Source organism: Triticum aestivum, chromosome 3A (assembly GCF_018294505.1).
Source record: "Triticum aestivum cultivar Chinese Spring chromosome 3A, IWGSC CS RefSeq v2.1, whole genome shotgun sequence".
NCBI classification, from domain to species: Eukaryota; Viridiplantae; Streptophyta; class Magnoliopsida; order Poales; family Poaceae; genus Triticum; species Triticum aestivum.
This window is the reverse complement of record NC_057800.1, coordinates 13178745-13194716: the sequence shown is the minus strand read 5'-3', so window position 1 is coordinate 13194716 and position 15972 is coordinate 13178745. Positions and strand designations below refer to the sequence as shown.

The following is a 15972-nucleotide window of genomic DNA, read 5'->3' as shown; positions in this document are numbered from 1 at the left end:
TCGAGCGCGCAAGCACGAGCTCCACTCCGGCCATCATCGGTCCATCTGTGCCGCTTCGGCCTCCCCTCTCGCCCTCCATCGTCGCTTCAGTTGGAGATGCTTTTTTATACTTTCCGCAACAAAGGCCTTGTTGCAAAAATCCTCCCGCAACATCAGCTTTGTTTCAGAAATTCCTCAATGTACACCGCAGACGACATCGTCATTTTCAGTGAATTCTTTTTCTGCAACATGCTTCATGTTGCAAATGTCCTCCCACAACATAAATCTATGTTGCAAAAAAGGTGAAAGATAAAAACAATAATTCTGCAACACCATTGCTGTTGCAAAAAAGGTGAAAGACAAAAATAATAATTCCACAACACCATCTCTGTTGCAAAAGTCCTCCCACAACATCATCTATGTTGCAAAAAAGGTGAAGATAAAATCAATTTTTCGGGCAAAAATGACGAGTCGGTGGTTTCGCAACAAAGCAGTTGTTGAAGTGCGAGCTCTGCAACATCTACCTTGTTGCAATTCACGACAAGCCTCATTGTGAAGATCTGACGGCTATTTATGGCTCAATCCAGCGGCGTTGGAGGCGGCGGATGTTTTCAATAAATCCACCGGCAGACGCGTAGCGTCACCCTTAATTTTAAGGTCAAAATTCAGCACAGAATATAAAGAGAACTAATAAACCAGAACGGAGGTAGTACCTGCTAAAGTAATTTTAACTTAGCCCTCAGGCATGCACATGCAAATATAATAATGCTCATCGTGATGTTAATTCCAATATGGCTGGATTACTGTCAGGATGCGACGTAATCTTCGAGGAAAAAATGCTAAGACTGCTCACAGTGGGGAGTAACATTGAGTAGTAACTTGCCGATGTTACTAGTCTATGTTATTACCTCCATAGTGGGTAGTAACATATGAGTGGTATCATGAAAGAGTTTATTTATTAGGCTATAGACTCATGATGTCTTGAAATGTGTGATGTTATAGTAACTACTCCCTCCGTCCGGGTTTATTAGGCCTAAAGACAACTTCTCTTGGACCAAGACACATAATAATTTGCTCACATTAATTCTTTCATTCCACTCCCAATGCACTCTCTCACATGCATGCAACCAATGAAAAACCACGCATGAAGTGTATTAATTGCCTAGCCATGGCACCAACAATAATGACTTTCAATGCAACCAGTGAAATAGTTGCATGCATGCATCTTTCCAAAACGAGGCCTTATAAAAAGGGACATGCTTGTGATGCTAAGAGGCCTAATAAATCAGGACGGAGGGAGTATCTAAGTTACCATAAACCCCTCTCTCCTCATTAATTAGCTGCCACATAAACAATCTCATATTGAGATGTGTGATGTTACTAGTTAAGTTACTCCCATTGTGGCTAGTCTAATGCGTGTGTTTAACTTGCCCGCTAGAGGAAGCGACTTACTCCATCCGCTTTGTCTTACATTTCGTTCTATCATTAATTAACTCTGAGGTCAATGAAGGCATGCAACGCTTTGTTTTTTTTTTCGAAAAGGCATGCAACGCTTTGGACACAAGCAAAAGTCTGTTGCAGGTGGTCGAGCAGTACTTCCTCCGTTCTTGGTTTACAGGTCCCCTTTAGATGTTTCAAAATCTTGATCAAAATTTTGAATAATAAATTATCGGTAATAGGCCACAAAAATTATATCCGGACATTTTCATTTGAGTACATGTTTCCATAAAATGTTTCGTGGCTTTCATACTCCAAAAGCAGAAAGAGTACATCAACATTTTCATTACATCAAGCATCTAGTTGGGATCCCATAACCTCAACTACAAGATTCCCTCACTTATCTTCTTCTCAATGGTGGATGACCCCTCACTTATCTTCCGTGGTTTTCCTCGCAAGGGGTTTTCATATAAATGGTGTCAATCCTCTCTATTAGCATTATACTCCGCAAGGGTTTTCAGCGCCTTTTGATGTAATGCTTGCTCTCACTTGACCATTAACTCTGTAAAATTATTCTTAATTAATAGATGAGGCAAAGCTTTTGCCTCTATTTCAAAAAAAAAAAAGATTGTGTGTATTTTCTTCGTTGGCCAACAACTGGGAATCAGCTGTTTCTCACGAGCAAGAAACTGAGAGATGTTTGAACTAATGGAGAAGGCAAGGAATAGTAATATAAGCATGGAACTATAGAAGCAACTCAAACAGTGCGATTGCTACTTCTTTTTGTTTGGATCGATCGGTTATACATGACGGTGCGAGAAGAAAACGATCAGGAATTTCAGATTTTGTGCTGCTTGGAGGATGCACTCTTGCGCCAATTTGGCTTGCTGGATCAAAGCACCTGCCCTGTTGTTCAGATGGTCAAAACTGCCAGCTTGTCAACTGCAAATCCTTCTGATATTCTAGGAAAGGAAAGAGTAGGATGTAGGTTCCTTTTCCCAGGATAATTTTTCGTGGGCTTTTACATCGATAAAACAATAATTGAAACAGAACACCCCCGCAAAATAAAAAATAAAGAAAATGAAGCAGAACACAAATGGAAACGACCCTCATACACCGATACCTGCTTATTTAGACAGTAATGTGCATGCATGGAATGTAAGACCAAGACCCAAAAGGAGATAAATTGCACAGTTGATCGAAGCAACATTGCGAAATAACCACCCCCCCTCCCCCGCCCCCACGCAAAAAAGAAAGACATTGTCAAAATAATCAGAAATGGAAAACCTTCTGATCTTCCAAGAAAGGAAGGATAATTTGCAGAGGGTTTTAGATCGATAAAACAATAAATGGAACATAACACAAATGGAAACGATCCTCGTGCGTACACTCTGATCCCTGCTTACAGGCAATAATCAAGCTCTTCAATTTGTTCAGACAGTAACGTGCATGCATGGTTCGAAGACCAGAAAAGGAGATAAATTCCGCAGATGATCGACACAACATTTCAAAATAATCGCTACTATAGATAAAGTTTGCCAGTTCTTATGCATATATTAGATGAATGACGTCATCGGTGACAGATTGGGACACAACCTGAACCGAGCTTACAAACATCATGCATTATATAGATACAGATGCGGCGCAACACACAGACAAGTTAACATTAATATATCCGGCGTGGATCTTGAAGATGCAGCACGCACATAGGGTAGATGTAGCTAATAGTACATACTCCCTCCGTGGCTCCTCCCTCCCAACCCTAGCCGCCCCTCCTTCCTCCTCCCTCCTCCTCCCTAGCCGCCCCTCCTCCTCTTTCCTTCCTTGCCGCCGCCTGAGGCAGCCTCCGGGCAAGCCCGGGGCGCCAAGGATGGTGGCGGCGGGGCCTCGGTTGCCCTGCCTCTGCGTGGGGAACTCCGGATCTGGAGCGGCGGCTTCATTAGCAAGGCACAACCGGCTAGCAGCCGTGCAGGCGGTGGATCTGGCGTCCCGGCCGCGCGGGCGGTGGGATCCGGTGGTCCTTGGCGGCCGACGGCGGTTTCTGCGGTGGCCGGTGCGCGCGATCTGGTGCCTCCCCTCCTCCCTTGTTTGGCATGCGGGCCATCCTCGTCGGGCCGCGCTTCCTTGGGTCGCCGGTTCTGTATAGGAGACGCTGCTAGTGGTGGGGATCTAGTTCGGGCAAAATCCCTGGTCGGCCATGGCCGGCCGCGTCGACGGCGACGCCTGAGGGCGTCGTTACCCTCCTTGGAGGCGTCGGTATGGACTGATCCACTCACTTCCCCTTCCCCTAGGTCTCCCGGGCGAAAGCCCTAACTTTGTTGGGTGGCAACGGCGCTCACGGCGTCGTTCCCTTCTTGAAGGCACCGCTTTGGGAACCCGTTGCTTGGAGATGGGTGGCGCTTGTGGGTGGTGGGCGACGGCGGTGGTGCGGCCCTATCCTAGCATGGATCTGCGCCCCGTTGCTTGGAGATAGACTCGTGTAGGTGGAGGTCGTCGTTTGGCGTCATGGTGGCGTCGATGGCGGAGGTAACTGCCAAGGTTGGCACCTCAATCTGCTGTGAAGATGGACCGGTGGAAGATGTTGGGGAACATAGTAATTTCAAAAAAAATTCCTACGCACACGCAAGATCATGGTGATGCATAGCAACGAGAGAGGAGAGTGTGATCTACGTACCCTTGTAGACCGACAGCGGAAGCGTTAGCACAACGCGGTTGATGTAGTCGTACGTCTTCATGGCCTGACCGATCAAGCACCGAAACTACGGCACCTCCGAGTTCTAGCACACGTTCAGCTCGATGACGATCCCCGGACTCCGATCCAGCAAAGTGTCGGGGAAGAGTTCCGTCAGCACGACGGCGTGGTGACGATCTTGATGTACTACCGAAGCAGGGCTTCGCCTAAGCACCGCTACAATATTATCGAGGATTATGGTGGAAGGGGGCACCGCACACGGCTAAGAATATGATCATGTGGATCAACTTGTGTGTCTAGAGGTGCCCCCTGCCCCCGTATATAAAGGATCAAGGGGGGGGGGGTGCGGCCGGCCAGGAGGAGGGCGCGCCAGGAGGAGTCCTACTCTCACCGGGAGTAGGATTCCCCCCTTTCCTAGTTGGAATAGGATTCGGGAGGGGGAAAGAGGAGAGAGAGAAGGAAGGGGGGGCGCCGCCCCCCTCTCCTTGTCCTATTCGAACTAGGGGGGAGGGGCGCGTGGCCCAGCCCTGGCCACCTCTCCTCTCTTCCACTAAAGCCCACTAAGGCCCATATACCTCCCGGGGGGTTCCGGTAACCTCCCGGTACTTCGGTAAAATCCTGATTTTATCCGGAACACTTCCGATATCCAAATATAGGCTTCCAATATATCAATCTTTATGTCTTGACCATTTCGAGACTCCTCGTCATGTCCGTGATCACATTCGAGACTCCAAACAAACTTCGGTACATCAAAACTCATAAACTCATAATATAACTGTCATCGAAACCTTAAGCGTGCGGACCCTACGGGTTCGAGAACAATGTAGACATGACCGAGACACGTTTCCGGTCAATAACCAATAGCGGAACCTGGATGCTCATATTGGCTCCTACATATTCTACGAAGATCTTTATCGGTCAGACCGCATAACAACATACGTTGTTCCTTTTGTCATCGGTATGTTACTTGCCCGAGATTTGATCGTCGGTATCTCAATACCTAGTTCAATCTCGTTACCGGCAAGTCTCTTTACTCGTTGCGTAATACATCATCTCGCAACTAACTCATTAGTTGCAATGCTTGCAAGGCTTATGTGATGTGCATTACTGAGAGAGCCCAGAGAAACCTCCCCGACAATCGAAGTGACAAATCCTAATCTCGAAATACGCCAACCCAACATGTACCTTTGGAGACACCTGTAGAGCTCCTTTATAATCACCCAGTTACGTTGTGACATTTGGTAGCACACAAAGTGTTCCTCCGGTAAACGGGAGTTACATAATCTCATAGTCATAGGAACATGTATACGTCATGAAGAAAGCAATAGCAACATACTAAACGATCGAGTGCTAAGCTAACGGAATGGGTCAAGTCAATCACATCATTCTCATAACAACTCTTTGTCTATGGTTAGGAAACATAACCATCTTTGATTAACGAACTAGTCAAGTAGAGGCATACTAGTGACACTCTGTTTGTCTATGTATTCACACATGTATTATGTTTCCGGTTAATACAATTTTAGCATGAATAATAAACATTTATCATGAAATAAGGAAATAAATAATAACTTTATTATTGCCTCTAGGGCATATTTCCTTCAGAAGATGGCGGCGACGACAGATGTGAGTGCGTCGGACCGGTTTATGACCCGGACCCGGTATGTGGCTCGGTCGGGGCCTCCGACTTTAGATGTTAGGCTTAGGTAAGAGGTCTAGGTATTTGGTCCAGTTTGCACCCCTTCATCATATAGATTCGAGTAGCGGCAGATGTTGTCAAGATGGCGGATTCAGACATATTTTTGTACTAGTTTGTACCTCCAGAATAATCAATAAAATGGCCGCATGCATCTCCCAGATGCAGAGCCCGGGGGTCATCCTCCTTTTCTAAAAAATATACTCCCTCCGTTCCCAAATATAAGTCTTATTAGAGATTTCAACAAGGGACTACATGCAGATCAAAATGAGTGAATCTACACTTTGAAATATATCTATATACATCCATATGTTGTAGTAGGGATGAAAACGGAGCGGAAACGGACGGAACTGGGTGCTACCATATTTGTTTTCATATTTTTTTGCAGAAGCGGAAACAAATACAGAAACCTCAAAAATGAATACGGAAACAGATAGTACCAGAAACAGACACTGAGCGAATACAAAGCGGACATGGAAACAGAAGTGTGTGTTGACCGGAACTTAAAAAATCCTTGAATCATAGATAAATACACACAAAACACAAACAAATTTAATGAATTGTTAACAAGGCTACAAAATAATATCATTATGTTAGCAACTTAGCATAGTATTGTAGTAGTACTGGACAATTGAGTATAGGGTCAAGCTGAGTACATGTGTGGTAGTAGAAGTTGGGCTCAAATGATCCATTCTACTCATTGTATAATTGTGTGTTGTTTGGTGGTTGGACTACAAAACAGCCATAGGTCCATAGTAAAACAGGAAATTCCATATTCACGAGAACGGAAAGTTCCGTTTCCACGCCTGTTCCACGGGAAAACACCGTTCCGTTTTTGTTTCCGTTTCCACATAAAAAATTTCACTTCCACTTCCATTTTGCAAATTTCCGTTTCTGTTTTCGTATTTCCTCTCCGTTTCCATCCCTATGTTGTAGTCCATTTAAAACCTTTTAAAAGGCTTATATTTAGGAACGGAGGGAGTAGTTACTAGCAACGGGTTCGTAATCTCAAATGAAATTCAGTATTCTCCATAACATCTCGATTTTCATCTTCTGGGAGCAACTTGGTTGGGCACATACGTGGCTAGTTCTCGGAAATCTTCAAAGCAGCAACTGTCATCATACAAGTACAACACAGAGTGTCAGCAACAGAAGTAAAAGTGAAAAAGTATGAGCAACATTGAAACTTCTTCATTTGTTCTTTTTACATCAATCACACTGGTTGTGAACTAGAGGCGAAAAATCAAGGTAAAAATTCTCAATTACAGACAGAAAAGGAAGCCATGATTATGTTTTTTTTAGGGATGGAAGCCATAATTATGTAACAAACATAACCAACATGGCATGTTAAATTACCAATCATGATATCTGAATTAATCAACGAGTAAACAAATCTATCCTAGCTTTGATTCTGTTTTACGCATTTAAGTCAATCGATATAGTTCTTCTCAAAAAGACATTGGGTATATAGGTATATATGCGAACAACTAAATGATTCGGAATTAGTTGTCCCAAAATATGGATACATGGGCACACACCTTCGCGGACTAGGACTTCTGAACAATCTGTCAATGTTAACCTCGACGTATCTGCAGTTTCAGTCGTTGCTTGTTTTTTTCAGTAGCTAAATAAGTTTAGTTTAGTTGTTCTGTACGTCAACTGAATCGGCCAGAAGTGAGCTGCGTTCTCGCTGCGGCCTTGCCTTTTTTTTAACTCAGTTTGTTAGCTTTAGGCTTGGCATGATCTAGGCTTGTGGGATGGCGCACACATATACTGAATCATGGCGAGTTTCTCGTTTTCGTTATGCAACTGAATAAAGGGAATAGACAGAAAAGATGCACACTTTACGCATCGCAAAAACCTCTCTCTGTGTGGCTGTGTTCCTGCTCTGTTTCTCCTTCACCGTGTGTGTGTTTTGGGTTCTCCAGAGATAGAGAGAGTAGATCACTACTTGAAAACCAACGCAATCATCACTCTGCCGGTGTCAAGTAGTTGTGTCAACCTGCCAAGATAAACGAGAGACAACTTTGCCAACAACGAACAAGAGATGATCAATACAGTAACATCCAAGGGGGTGGTAGTAGTTCACAAACTTTTCTGCAAAACAGCTAGTTTGTATTGAACTTTTGGTAACATCAAAGTCTATTTAAATAAAACAATATGATGAAAATTGGAAACCATGAATCAACATGATCGATCAACGTTAGAACATAGTAATTAAGTAACTCCATCGGTGTTACCCTGTAAAAGAAGTAACTCCATTGGTGTTAAACGTGTTGAAGTATGTGTGGGTTATAATCATCTTCATTAGCTCAGGCATTTGGCTCTAATAGTTGATACATGAAAACTAATACAGTATCAGATTCAAAAGATCTTATATTCAATCCTCGACTTATGTAACTTAAATAAAAAAAATGTTTTCGTGAAAACAAAATGTTTTTTTGGGAAGCACCACTACCCTTCTACTGGAAAAATAAAAAACACAGCATGTGCTTTCTCAAGAAGCACAACTTTTCTTATGCAAGAAAAGCACAACATGTGCTTCCAAAAAGAATGAAAACGCAATTGTGCTGCTGGCCTTCAATTTTTTCTTTCAATTTTCCTTTTCTCAGATTTCATTTTTTTGCATTTGTTTTTTAGTTTTCTTTTCGGTTTCAGTTTTTTCTTCTTGGTTTTTCTTTCGATTTTTTTTGAAAAAGATTGTAGAAACCTATTAAAATGTGATCTAATTTCAAAGATCTCAACGCGAAAAATCAAATGATTAAAATAGTTCAGAATTTGGATACACGGTTCAAAAGATGAACCTTATTGAAAAAACAAATATACGAAAAAAGAACAAACTCAAAGGTTGCAACAAGTGACGCACATGTAGTGCGTTGGTGGGATATGACTTCTCCAAGGATTAGCATTAACTAGCGATTTTGAGGTCCTTCTTGCAGTTCTCGCTGCACTTAACGTGCATCGGCTTTGTCTTCGACTTTGGCCCTTGGGCCTTGGGCGGCCTCTCAGCAGGCCCCTTCGGCTTGTCTTCCTTGGGCTCCTTCAGCTTGGGCCCCTGGGCCTTGGGCGGTCTCTCAGCAGGCCCCTTGGGCTTGTCTTCCTTGTGCGCCCCCGGCTTGTCGGACCGGGCGGCCGTGGCGGTGACAAGGAGAAGAACGACCGCCGCCACAACCAGCACGACTCCCAGGCGCCTCGCCATTGCGAAAGCACTCACGGTGTTGCTCCTAGCTTATACTAGTATGGTCTTGGTAGTGTCTTTCGTTCTGGTGATTATCTGAGACGGGTGCGTTTGTATGCATGGTTCTCATGGACTTTATAGGCCATCGATCGAGAGCATGGATACCTATGTAGCTCACTTGGTACGTGGTGCTCGTCAACGGCGCCGGCCTATCTATCTTAGCCGGGATGTAAGTTGCCGCTCGCTTGAAGCGGCAAAGGTTACGCGACCTAGTCTTCAAGGAAAAGAGGCTAATGCATGTGCTTAGCAGCCTGCTAGCGGAAGCGATCCCAGCGTTTCACCGTCCTTGATTACGATATCTCCCAGTGTGTGTTAATTACTCTTCACAATGAGCAAAAGTTGCAGGTTGATTGAGTAGTACGTATGTACCAGCTGTTTCAGTGGTATGGGCGAACATTACCCCCTCCTTATTTATTTATTTTTGTTTTTTGGGCAAAGTACATTAACCCGGACATTTCTATCTTAGTGCGTGTTCCCATAAAACATACTCCCTCCGTTCCAAATTACTCCCTCCGTCCGAAAATACTTGTCATCAAAATGAATAAAAAGAGATGTATCTAGAACTAAAATACATCTAGATACATCCTCTTTTATCTATTTTGATGACAAGTATTTTCGGACGGAGGGAGTACTTGTCTCGGATTTGTCTAGATACGGAGGTATCTAGACTTGTCTTGGATTTGTCTAAATACGGAGGTATCTAGCATTATATATATGTTCCCATAAAACATAGAAGAATGTGACTATGCCACATATATATGTTAGTGGAATGCGACTATGCGAGCACATTGTGGTTATCTGACCACAAGCTCCAAGAACCATAGAAGATTAAAGACGGTTAGACGGGACACCGTGCTAGTTTGAAAATAAATGTCAGTGCCCAGACAAATAAACTAGTTTCTCGTCGTCATCACTTTGCCCATCCTCTGCGTCTCTTGTCAGGCTGCTGAAAACCCCAAGTTATTACAAGAAGATAAAAAGGAACAAAATGCAAAGTCACTTTGGGTGGGCTGCACCCAGTATATCTCCCAAAGGAGAGGACAATTTGTCAATGGCTTTACATCGATAAAACAATAAATGGAACAGAACACAAATGAAAACGACCCTCATATGTACACTCTGATCCCTGCCTACAGGCAATCATCAAGCCCTTAGATCTATTTCAGACAGTAACGTGCAACGTGCATGCAGGGTTAGAAGACCAGGACCCCAAAAGAGGTAAATTCCGCAGATGATCGAAGAAGCATTGTGAAATAGTCACCACCGCAGATAAAGTTTTCCAGTTCATATGCATACATAAGACGAACGGCATCATCTGTGACAGATTGCCACTCTTTCTCAGACACAACCTGAACCAAGCTTATAAATATCTTGCACTATATAGATAGATGCGGCGCAGCGCAGACACCAAGTTAAAATTAATATATCCTGCACGCATTGATCTTGAAGATGCGGCCCACACATAGGGTAGATGTAGCTAATACATATAGTTACTGCTAACGGGTTCGTAATCTCAATATGAAACTCAGGGTCCTCCATGAAAATCTTGATTTTCGTCTTCTGGGAGCAACTTGGTTGGGCACATTAGTGGCTAGTTGTCAGAAATCTTCAAAGCAGCAACTGTCATCATACAAGCAAAACAGAGTGTCAGCAACAGAAGTAAAAGGAAAAAAGTATGAGCAACATTGAAACTTCTTCATTTGCTCTTTTTGCATCACACCGGTTGTCAAACTAGAGGCCAAAAATTAAGGTAAAATTTCTCACTAACAGAGAAGGAAGCCATGATTATGTAACAAACATAACCAACATGCCATGTTAAATTACCAATCAATGATATCTGAATTAATCAACGAGTAAAAAATATATCTTAGCTTTGTTACTGTTTTACTGTGTTTAAGTCAATTGATATAGTTCTTCTTAAAAAGACATTGGGTATATACTATATATATACTGAACAAATGCTTCCAAAATTAGTTGTCCCGAAATATGGATACATGGGCACACACCTTCGCGGACAGGGACTTCTATAGAACCATCACGCTGCCCGTATCCAGTAGTTGTGCCAACCTGCCAAGGTAAAAGAGAGATAATGTTGCCAACAACAAACAAGAGATGATCAATACAGTAACATCCGAGATGGCAGTTCATAAACTTGACTTCAGAACATTTAGTCTGTACTGAACATTTGGTAACGTGAGTCTATTTAAATGGAACAATGTGATGAAAATTGGAAATCGGTCATCACATGGAACGATGGATGTGAGAGATACAATTGGTGGCATAGAAAGAAATATGCATCAATAACAAGACTGTAAATTAACATAACCAAAATAATCTCCGTGCATAGCAATCAGTTTGCTGGTACAGTACCAGCAACACTAGAAGACATATGTGGTCAAAGTAACCATTTGATTGCCAGTCAAAAAGGGAAGTAGTAATGATTTGATACTATATGTGTTCTCTCCACTCTGTCGGTTGAAGCCGCCAAGTGGTGTCCCTTTGTTTCCTTTGGGATTTTCACAAAATTGCAATCATGTTGCACTTAAAAGCATGCATGCCTCTTGTTTGTACATAACCTTATATTTTCTAGTTCCTACAATCCAAAGAGGCCTAAAAATCGATAACCGTAGCAGCTAGCTTGGCATAAAAATGTCAGGAGTTTGAGTAGAAGTCTTGCCTGCGTGGTTGAATTGGGAGCCTCAGCTGCAGAAGCTACTTTGTGGCCGATCAAGGGAAGCAGGTAGCTAAAACGGGGATTGGCAAGGAATGTATCCTTCAACAAAGGATCAATCACATACTCAGCGCTGACGTTTGGTCCAAACTGTGGGCGTGTACAAGTGTGCATCGACCAAAAACTATGCTGCAAACCGAACAAAACAGCTCTGTCACATTTTACCTTAATTCAACAGTGTTTGAAATAACAAGGATTTCTTTGGCAGTGAGATTACAAGAAAGAAACATATTTTACCCTATATATAGGCTATGTAATCGAGATCTACTTTTCAGTTTTATGCATGTACCTTGTTGCTCTTTTATACTCCATTTATTTTGACTATGATCAATAAATTACTTTGTACTAATTAAACAATTGACCGCATCGATCTTTGGATGCATGGGCGGGCGGAGGGGGGGGGGGGGGGGGGGGTTGGGGGGTTCTCCTCTAATATCTAAAAATGAACGGGATTTATAAAGGGAGAGAGATATTTCGCATGGAATATTATACTCCCTCCGTAAACTAATATAAGAGTGTTTAGATTACTACTTTAATAATCTAAACGCTCTTATATTAGTTTACAGAGGGAGTATTACGCAATGCTCACTTTGTCCATCGCTGCAAACAGCTCTGTGCTGTAATGCTCCATGTCCACAACCCCGTCATTATTGCGCCAGTCGACATGAAGGTCTTCAGATGGAGGCCCATAGTAAGTCAGGTGAAGGGGCCAAGATCCAGCATTCTGCAATGAGAACATTACAATTTTTATCCATGGATTAAGGATTTAAGGATTTAGGGTGTTCACATTAAAAAGGGAAAATGTAACATTTGTATCCATGGATTAAGGATTTAAGGTGTTCGCATTAAAAAGTGTGTGGGGATTGTCTCACCTTTCCAGAGCAACCATCCATGGACGGAGGAGGGTAAGGCGAGTAGCGTCGATCGGGGGACCGCTCTGCTCTAGGAAGAGGCCGCTCTTTGTGGAAATGAGGTGTTGGCAGCGGCGCCTTCTTCTTCTTCTCCATCTCGCCTGTAGGATCCTAGAGCACAGACAAAAACAAAGTGATGAAAGCGGGTTAAAGGTAGGTATCGGCTACAGAAACAGACAGTATGTAATTATCCATAGCACTGCTGCAGAAGAGGCAATTTTTTATCAAAGTATAGGTTGCAGCAAAAGAAATTGGCAAGCCTGTTTATATCAGTAAACAAAAATGCAGCAGCACATGGCAATGCTGTACTAGTAGTATTTGATGCTATTTGCATCACAAAGTAAACACAGAGAAGTTAAAACCAAAAAACCCACGAAAAAATGCTACTGCTCGCCGAACTACGGAAGCGGATTTTGGTTTACAAAAATATGCATTACGTACGTGTGTGCTGCTTCTTTACTCCCTGTGCTGCATGCCTAATGATATGCAGCAATAAGCCCTGCTTGTATCATCACGATTTAGCCATGATACAGTCCAGAGGAGTCCATAATATATGTTGCAGCCTAAAAAACAGCAATGCAATGGACCATCTGAAACCCTACAGCATGTGTTTAGTTCCAAGAAAAATATTTTCAGGAACAGTTGACCAACCCAGTTACGTTGTAGTTGGTTACACCTAGCTAGACAAATTAAAATGAGAAGATACATAGACCTCTATTAGCAACAAAAGGGTCTTGGGAACCAAGGAACATACTGTTCAGATGCAAACTAGACCCATCCAGATGCAAGTGATTATCCATAATATATTGCCGAGTGCCAGTTCAAACAGAAAGGGCAACAATTGTATCCATGGATTCAGGTTAAGAAATATGCAGGGCTTGTCTCACCTTTTTGGAGTAATCATCCTTGGAGAGAGAGAGGGCGTTGTGAATAGTGTCGATCAAGGTATTGTTGTGCTCTAGGAAGAGTGTACTCTTTGTGGAAAGCAGGCGCTGACAGAGGCGCCTTCTTCATCTCCATCTCGCCTGTAGGCTGTTGCATCCTAGAGCACGACGAAAGCAATGCAAATGAAAGCAGGTAAAGGCAAGTTATGGCTAACAGTAGCACTGGTGCAGAAGAGAGAATGTCGGGTTTTGTTATAGTGCAGGTTGCAGCAACAGAAATTGTCTTCTCGGAAGAGGTTTTCGCCTGCTTTATTATATATAAATCAACAACCAAACAAAGTACACGGGCGAACGATACAAGGTGATCAAGTAGCCCTCACACAGTGCCTATACTAGGATAATCAGATCACGCAAGCCACACACGACTACGCTACCAAGAGAGAGAACAGGAAGAACTGAAAACAACGCCATGCTAACACCCTATAACACCTAAGCTCCACGACAACGCCCCAAGCGGAAGAACGGCGCTAGGCATCGCCGCTGCCGAGTCCACACGGACAAAGGTTTTCACCCGGAACCCGCCGCTCCACCTCTAACCGCCCACACAACCAAGAGGGAAGTCCATCACTGCCACCCATGGAGCCCGCAGAAGAGCCAGCAGAAATTGTCTAAGCCCTTTTATCAGTATAAAAAAAGATGCAGCAGCACATGGCGATTCTGTACTAGCAGAGGCACTATAGCATGAAAAAGTGGGTACATCGAGATCAAGAAAGGCGCTAACTGTTCCCTAAATCAAATCAAGCCGGTCGACTCAACCAAGATTACCTACGAAGTCTTGACAACCTAGCCACTCCAGATCTAGGGTTTGCAAAGAAGCTGCTCGCCTGCGGAGACAGCGGCAGGGGCGGATCTAACTAACCGCGGAGGCCAGGGGAATTTTAACAAATCTAATCGCTAGATGAAAACTAAGATATAATACCTCGAACCCCTGGGACGGCGACGGAGGCCACGCGCGGCAGAGACCGAGGAGGGCACGCGGGGACGGGGACCCAAATTCAGGTTCTGTTAAAAAAAATCAATTCGGGTAGATTTAGAGCTACTTCAACGGACGGACCCAAATCATCAGTCCATGTCTATTTAGATTAAAACGGACAAAAATGTCGGCCCAAATTGCAGATCTATTTCAATTTCATCCTAAATTTGGGTCACATTTGGGCCGGAAGCGAACACAAAGCTGACGTTTTCTGCGCCCGCCTCGTCCGCCTGTGTCTGGCCTGACCCACCTGTCACCCCGCCCACCCACTTCCCTCTCTTTAATTTATTCGCTGGCCCACCCCACCCCACCTCTCTCCTCCTTTGCGTTGACGCCGAGGCGCGCCTCAAGGCGCACTGCTCTGCTCCGACGCACCTACCGCTCTTGTTGTCCCGCTCGACCACCTCCTGCTCGCCGTGGACTACTAGGCTGTTCGCATGTCGTTCCGCACGGGCAGAGCAGCGGCGAGCTCGCAGGGGCGCGCGAGGCGGGCGGGGTGAACGGCAGCGCGCGCTGGGTGCAGGGCTAGCTGGCGCGGCGGTCATGGCGAGCTGGCGAGCGAGGGCGTGACCGAGCTGCGGGGCGAGCTGACGAACGGGGGCGCAGCCGAGAGTGCGTGACGGCCACGGCGCGCGAGCGGCCGAGCGGGGGCACAGCCGAGCGGGCGCGCGGCGAGCTTATGTATATTTATGTATTTGAATTTGTTGTTTTATATTTATATCATCAAATAGTGATCTCTAAAATCTATTTTCTAACTAATATCTTAATAGTGGTGTCTAGTGTATTTTCGGACAAACGTATTTAACCATTTGTAAACGAGGCAAGTTAGGCTTAGTAATGACTTGGCAACATGTGACTCGTAGGCAAACTAATATCATAATAGTTCTGAACAAAATAAAGTGGAGTGTAGAACATGTGAGATTCAAGATGTGAAGCATCTGACCTTCAAAAAAAAGATGTGAAGCATCCCTTCTCTCTTTTTTTGCAAGAAAACTTTCGATCTACTCATTTTCAATCATGGCAATACAACAAAATACCAGGAAAAATAAAAAATTACACCCAGATCCACAGACCACCTAGCGACGACTACAAGCACTGAAGCGAGCCGAAGGCATGCCGCCGTCATCGCCCCTCCCTTGTCGGAGCCGGGCAAAACTTGTTGTACTAGACAGTTGAAAAGTCGTCGTGTTAAGGCCCGTTAGGACCAGCGCACCAGAACAACAACCGCTGCTGATGGAGAATAGCGTGGATCGAAAAGATCCAACTTGAACACACACACGTAGACGAACAACAACCAGATCCGAGCAGATCCACCAAAGACACATCTTCACACGCCCACCGACGTTGCTAGACGCACCACCGAAATAGGGA

At 44.1% G+C, this 15972-nt stretch overlaps 1 protein-coding gene across 1 annotated transcript; it reads right to left on the bottom strand.

Annotated features, from left to right (window-relative positions):
• Positions 1-10274: 10274 nt before the first annotated feature.
• Positions 10275-14642, bottom strand: LOC123059843 (uncharacterized). The gene is made up of 6 exons (XM_044482365.1): positions 14548-14642; positions 12646-12795; positions 12363-12497; positions 11720-11902; positions 11049-11109; positions 10275-10662 (listed from the first exon to the last, which is right to left on the bottom strand). Exons 2-6 carry the CDS (start codon positions 12778-12780, stop codon positions 10634-10636), a joined length of 543 nt encoding a protein of 180 aa, XP_044338300.1. The 5' UTR covers positions 12781-12795; positions 14548-14642; the 3' UTR covers positions 10275-10633.
• Between the last annotated feature and the right edge of the window lie 1330 nt (positions 14643-15972).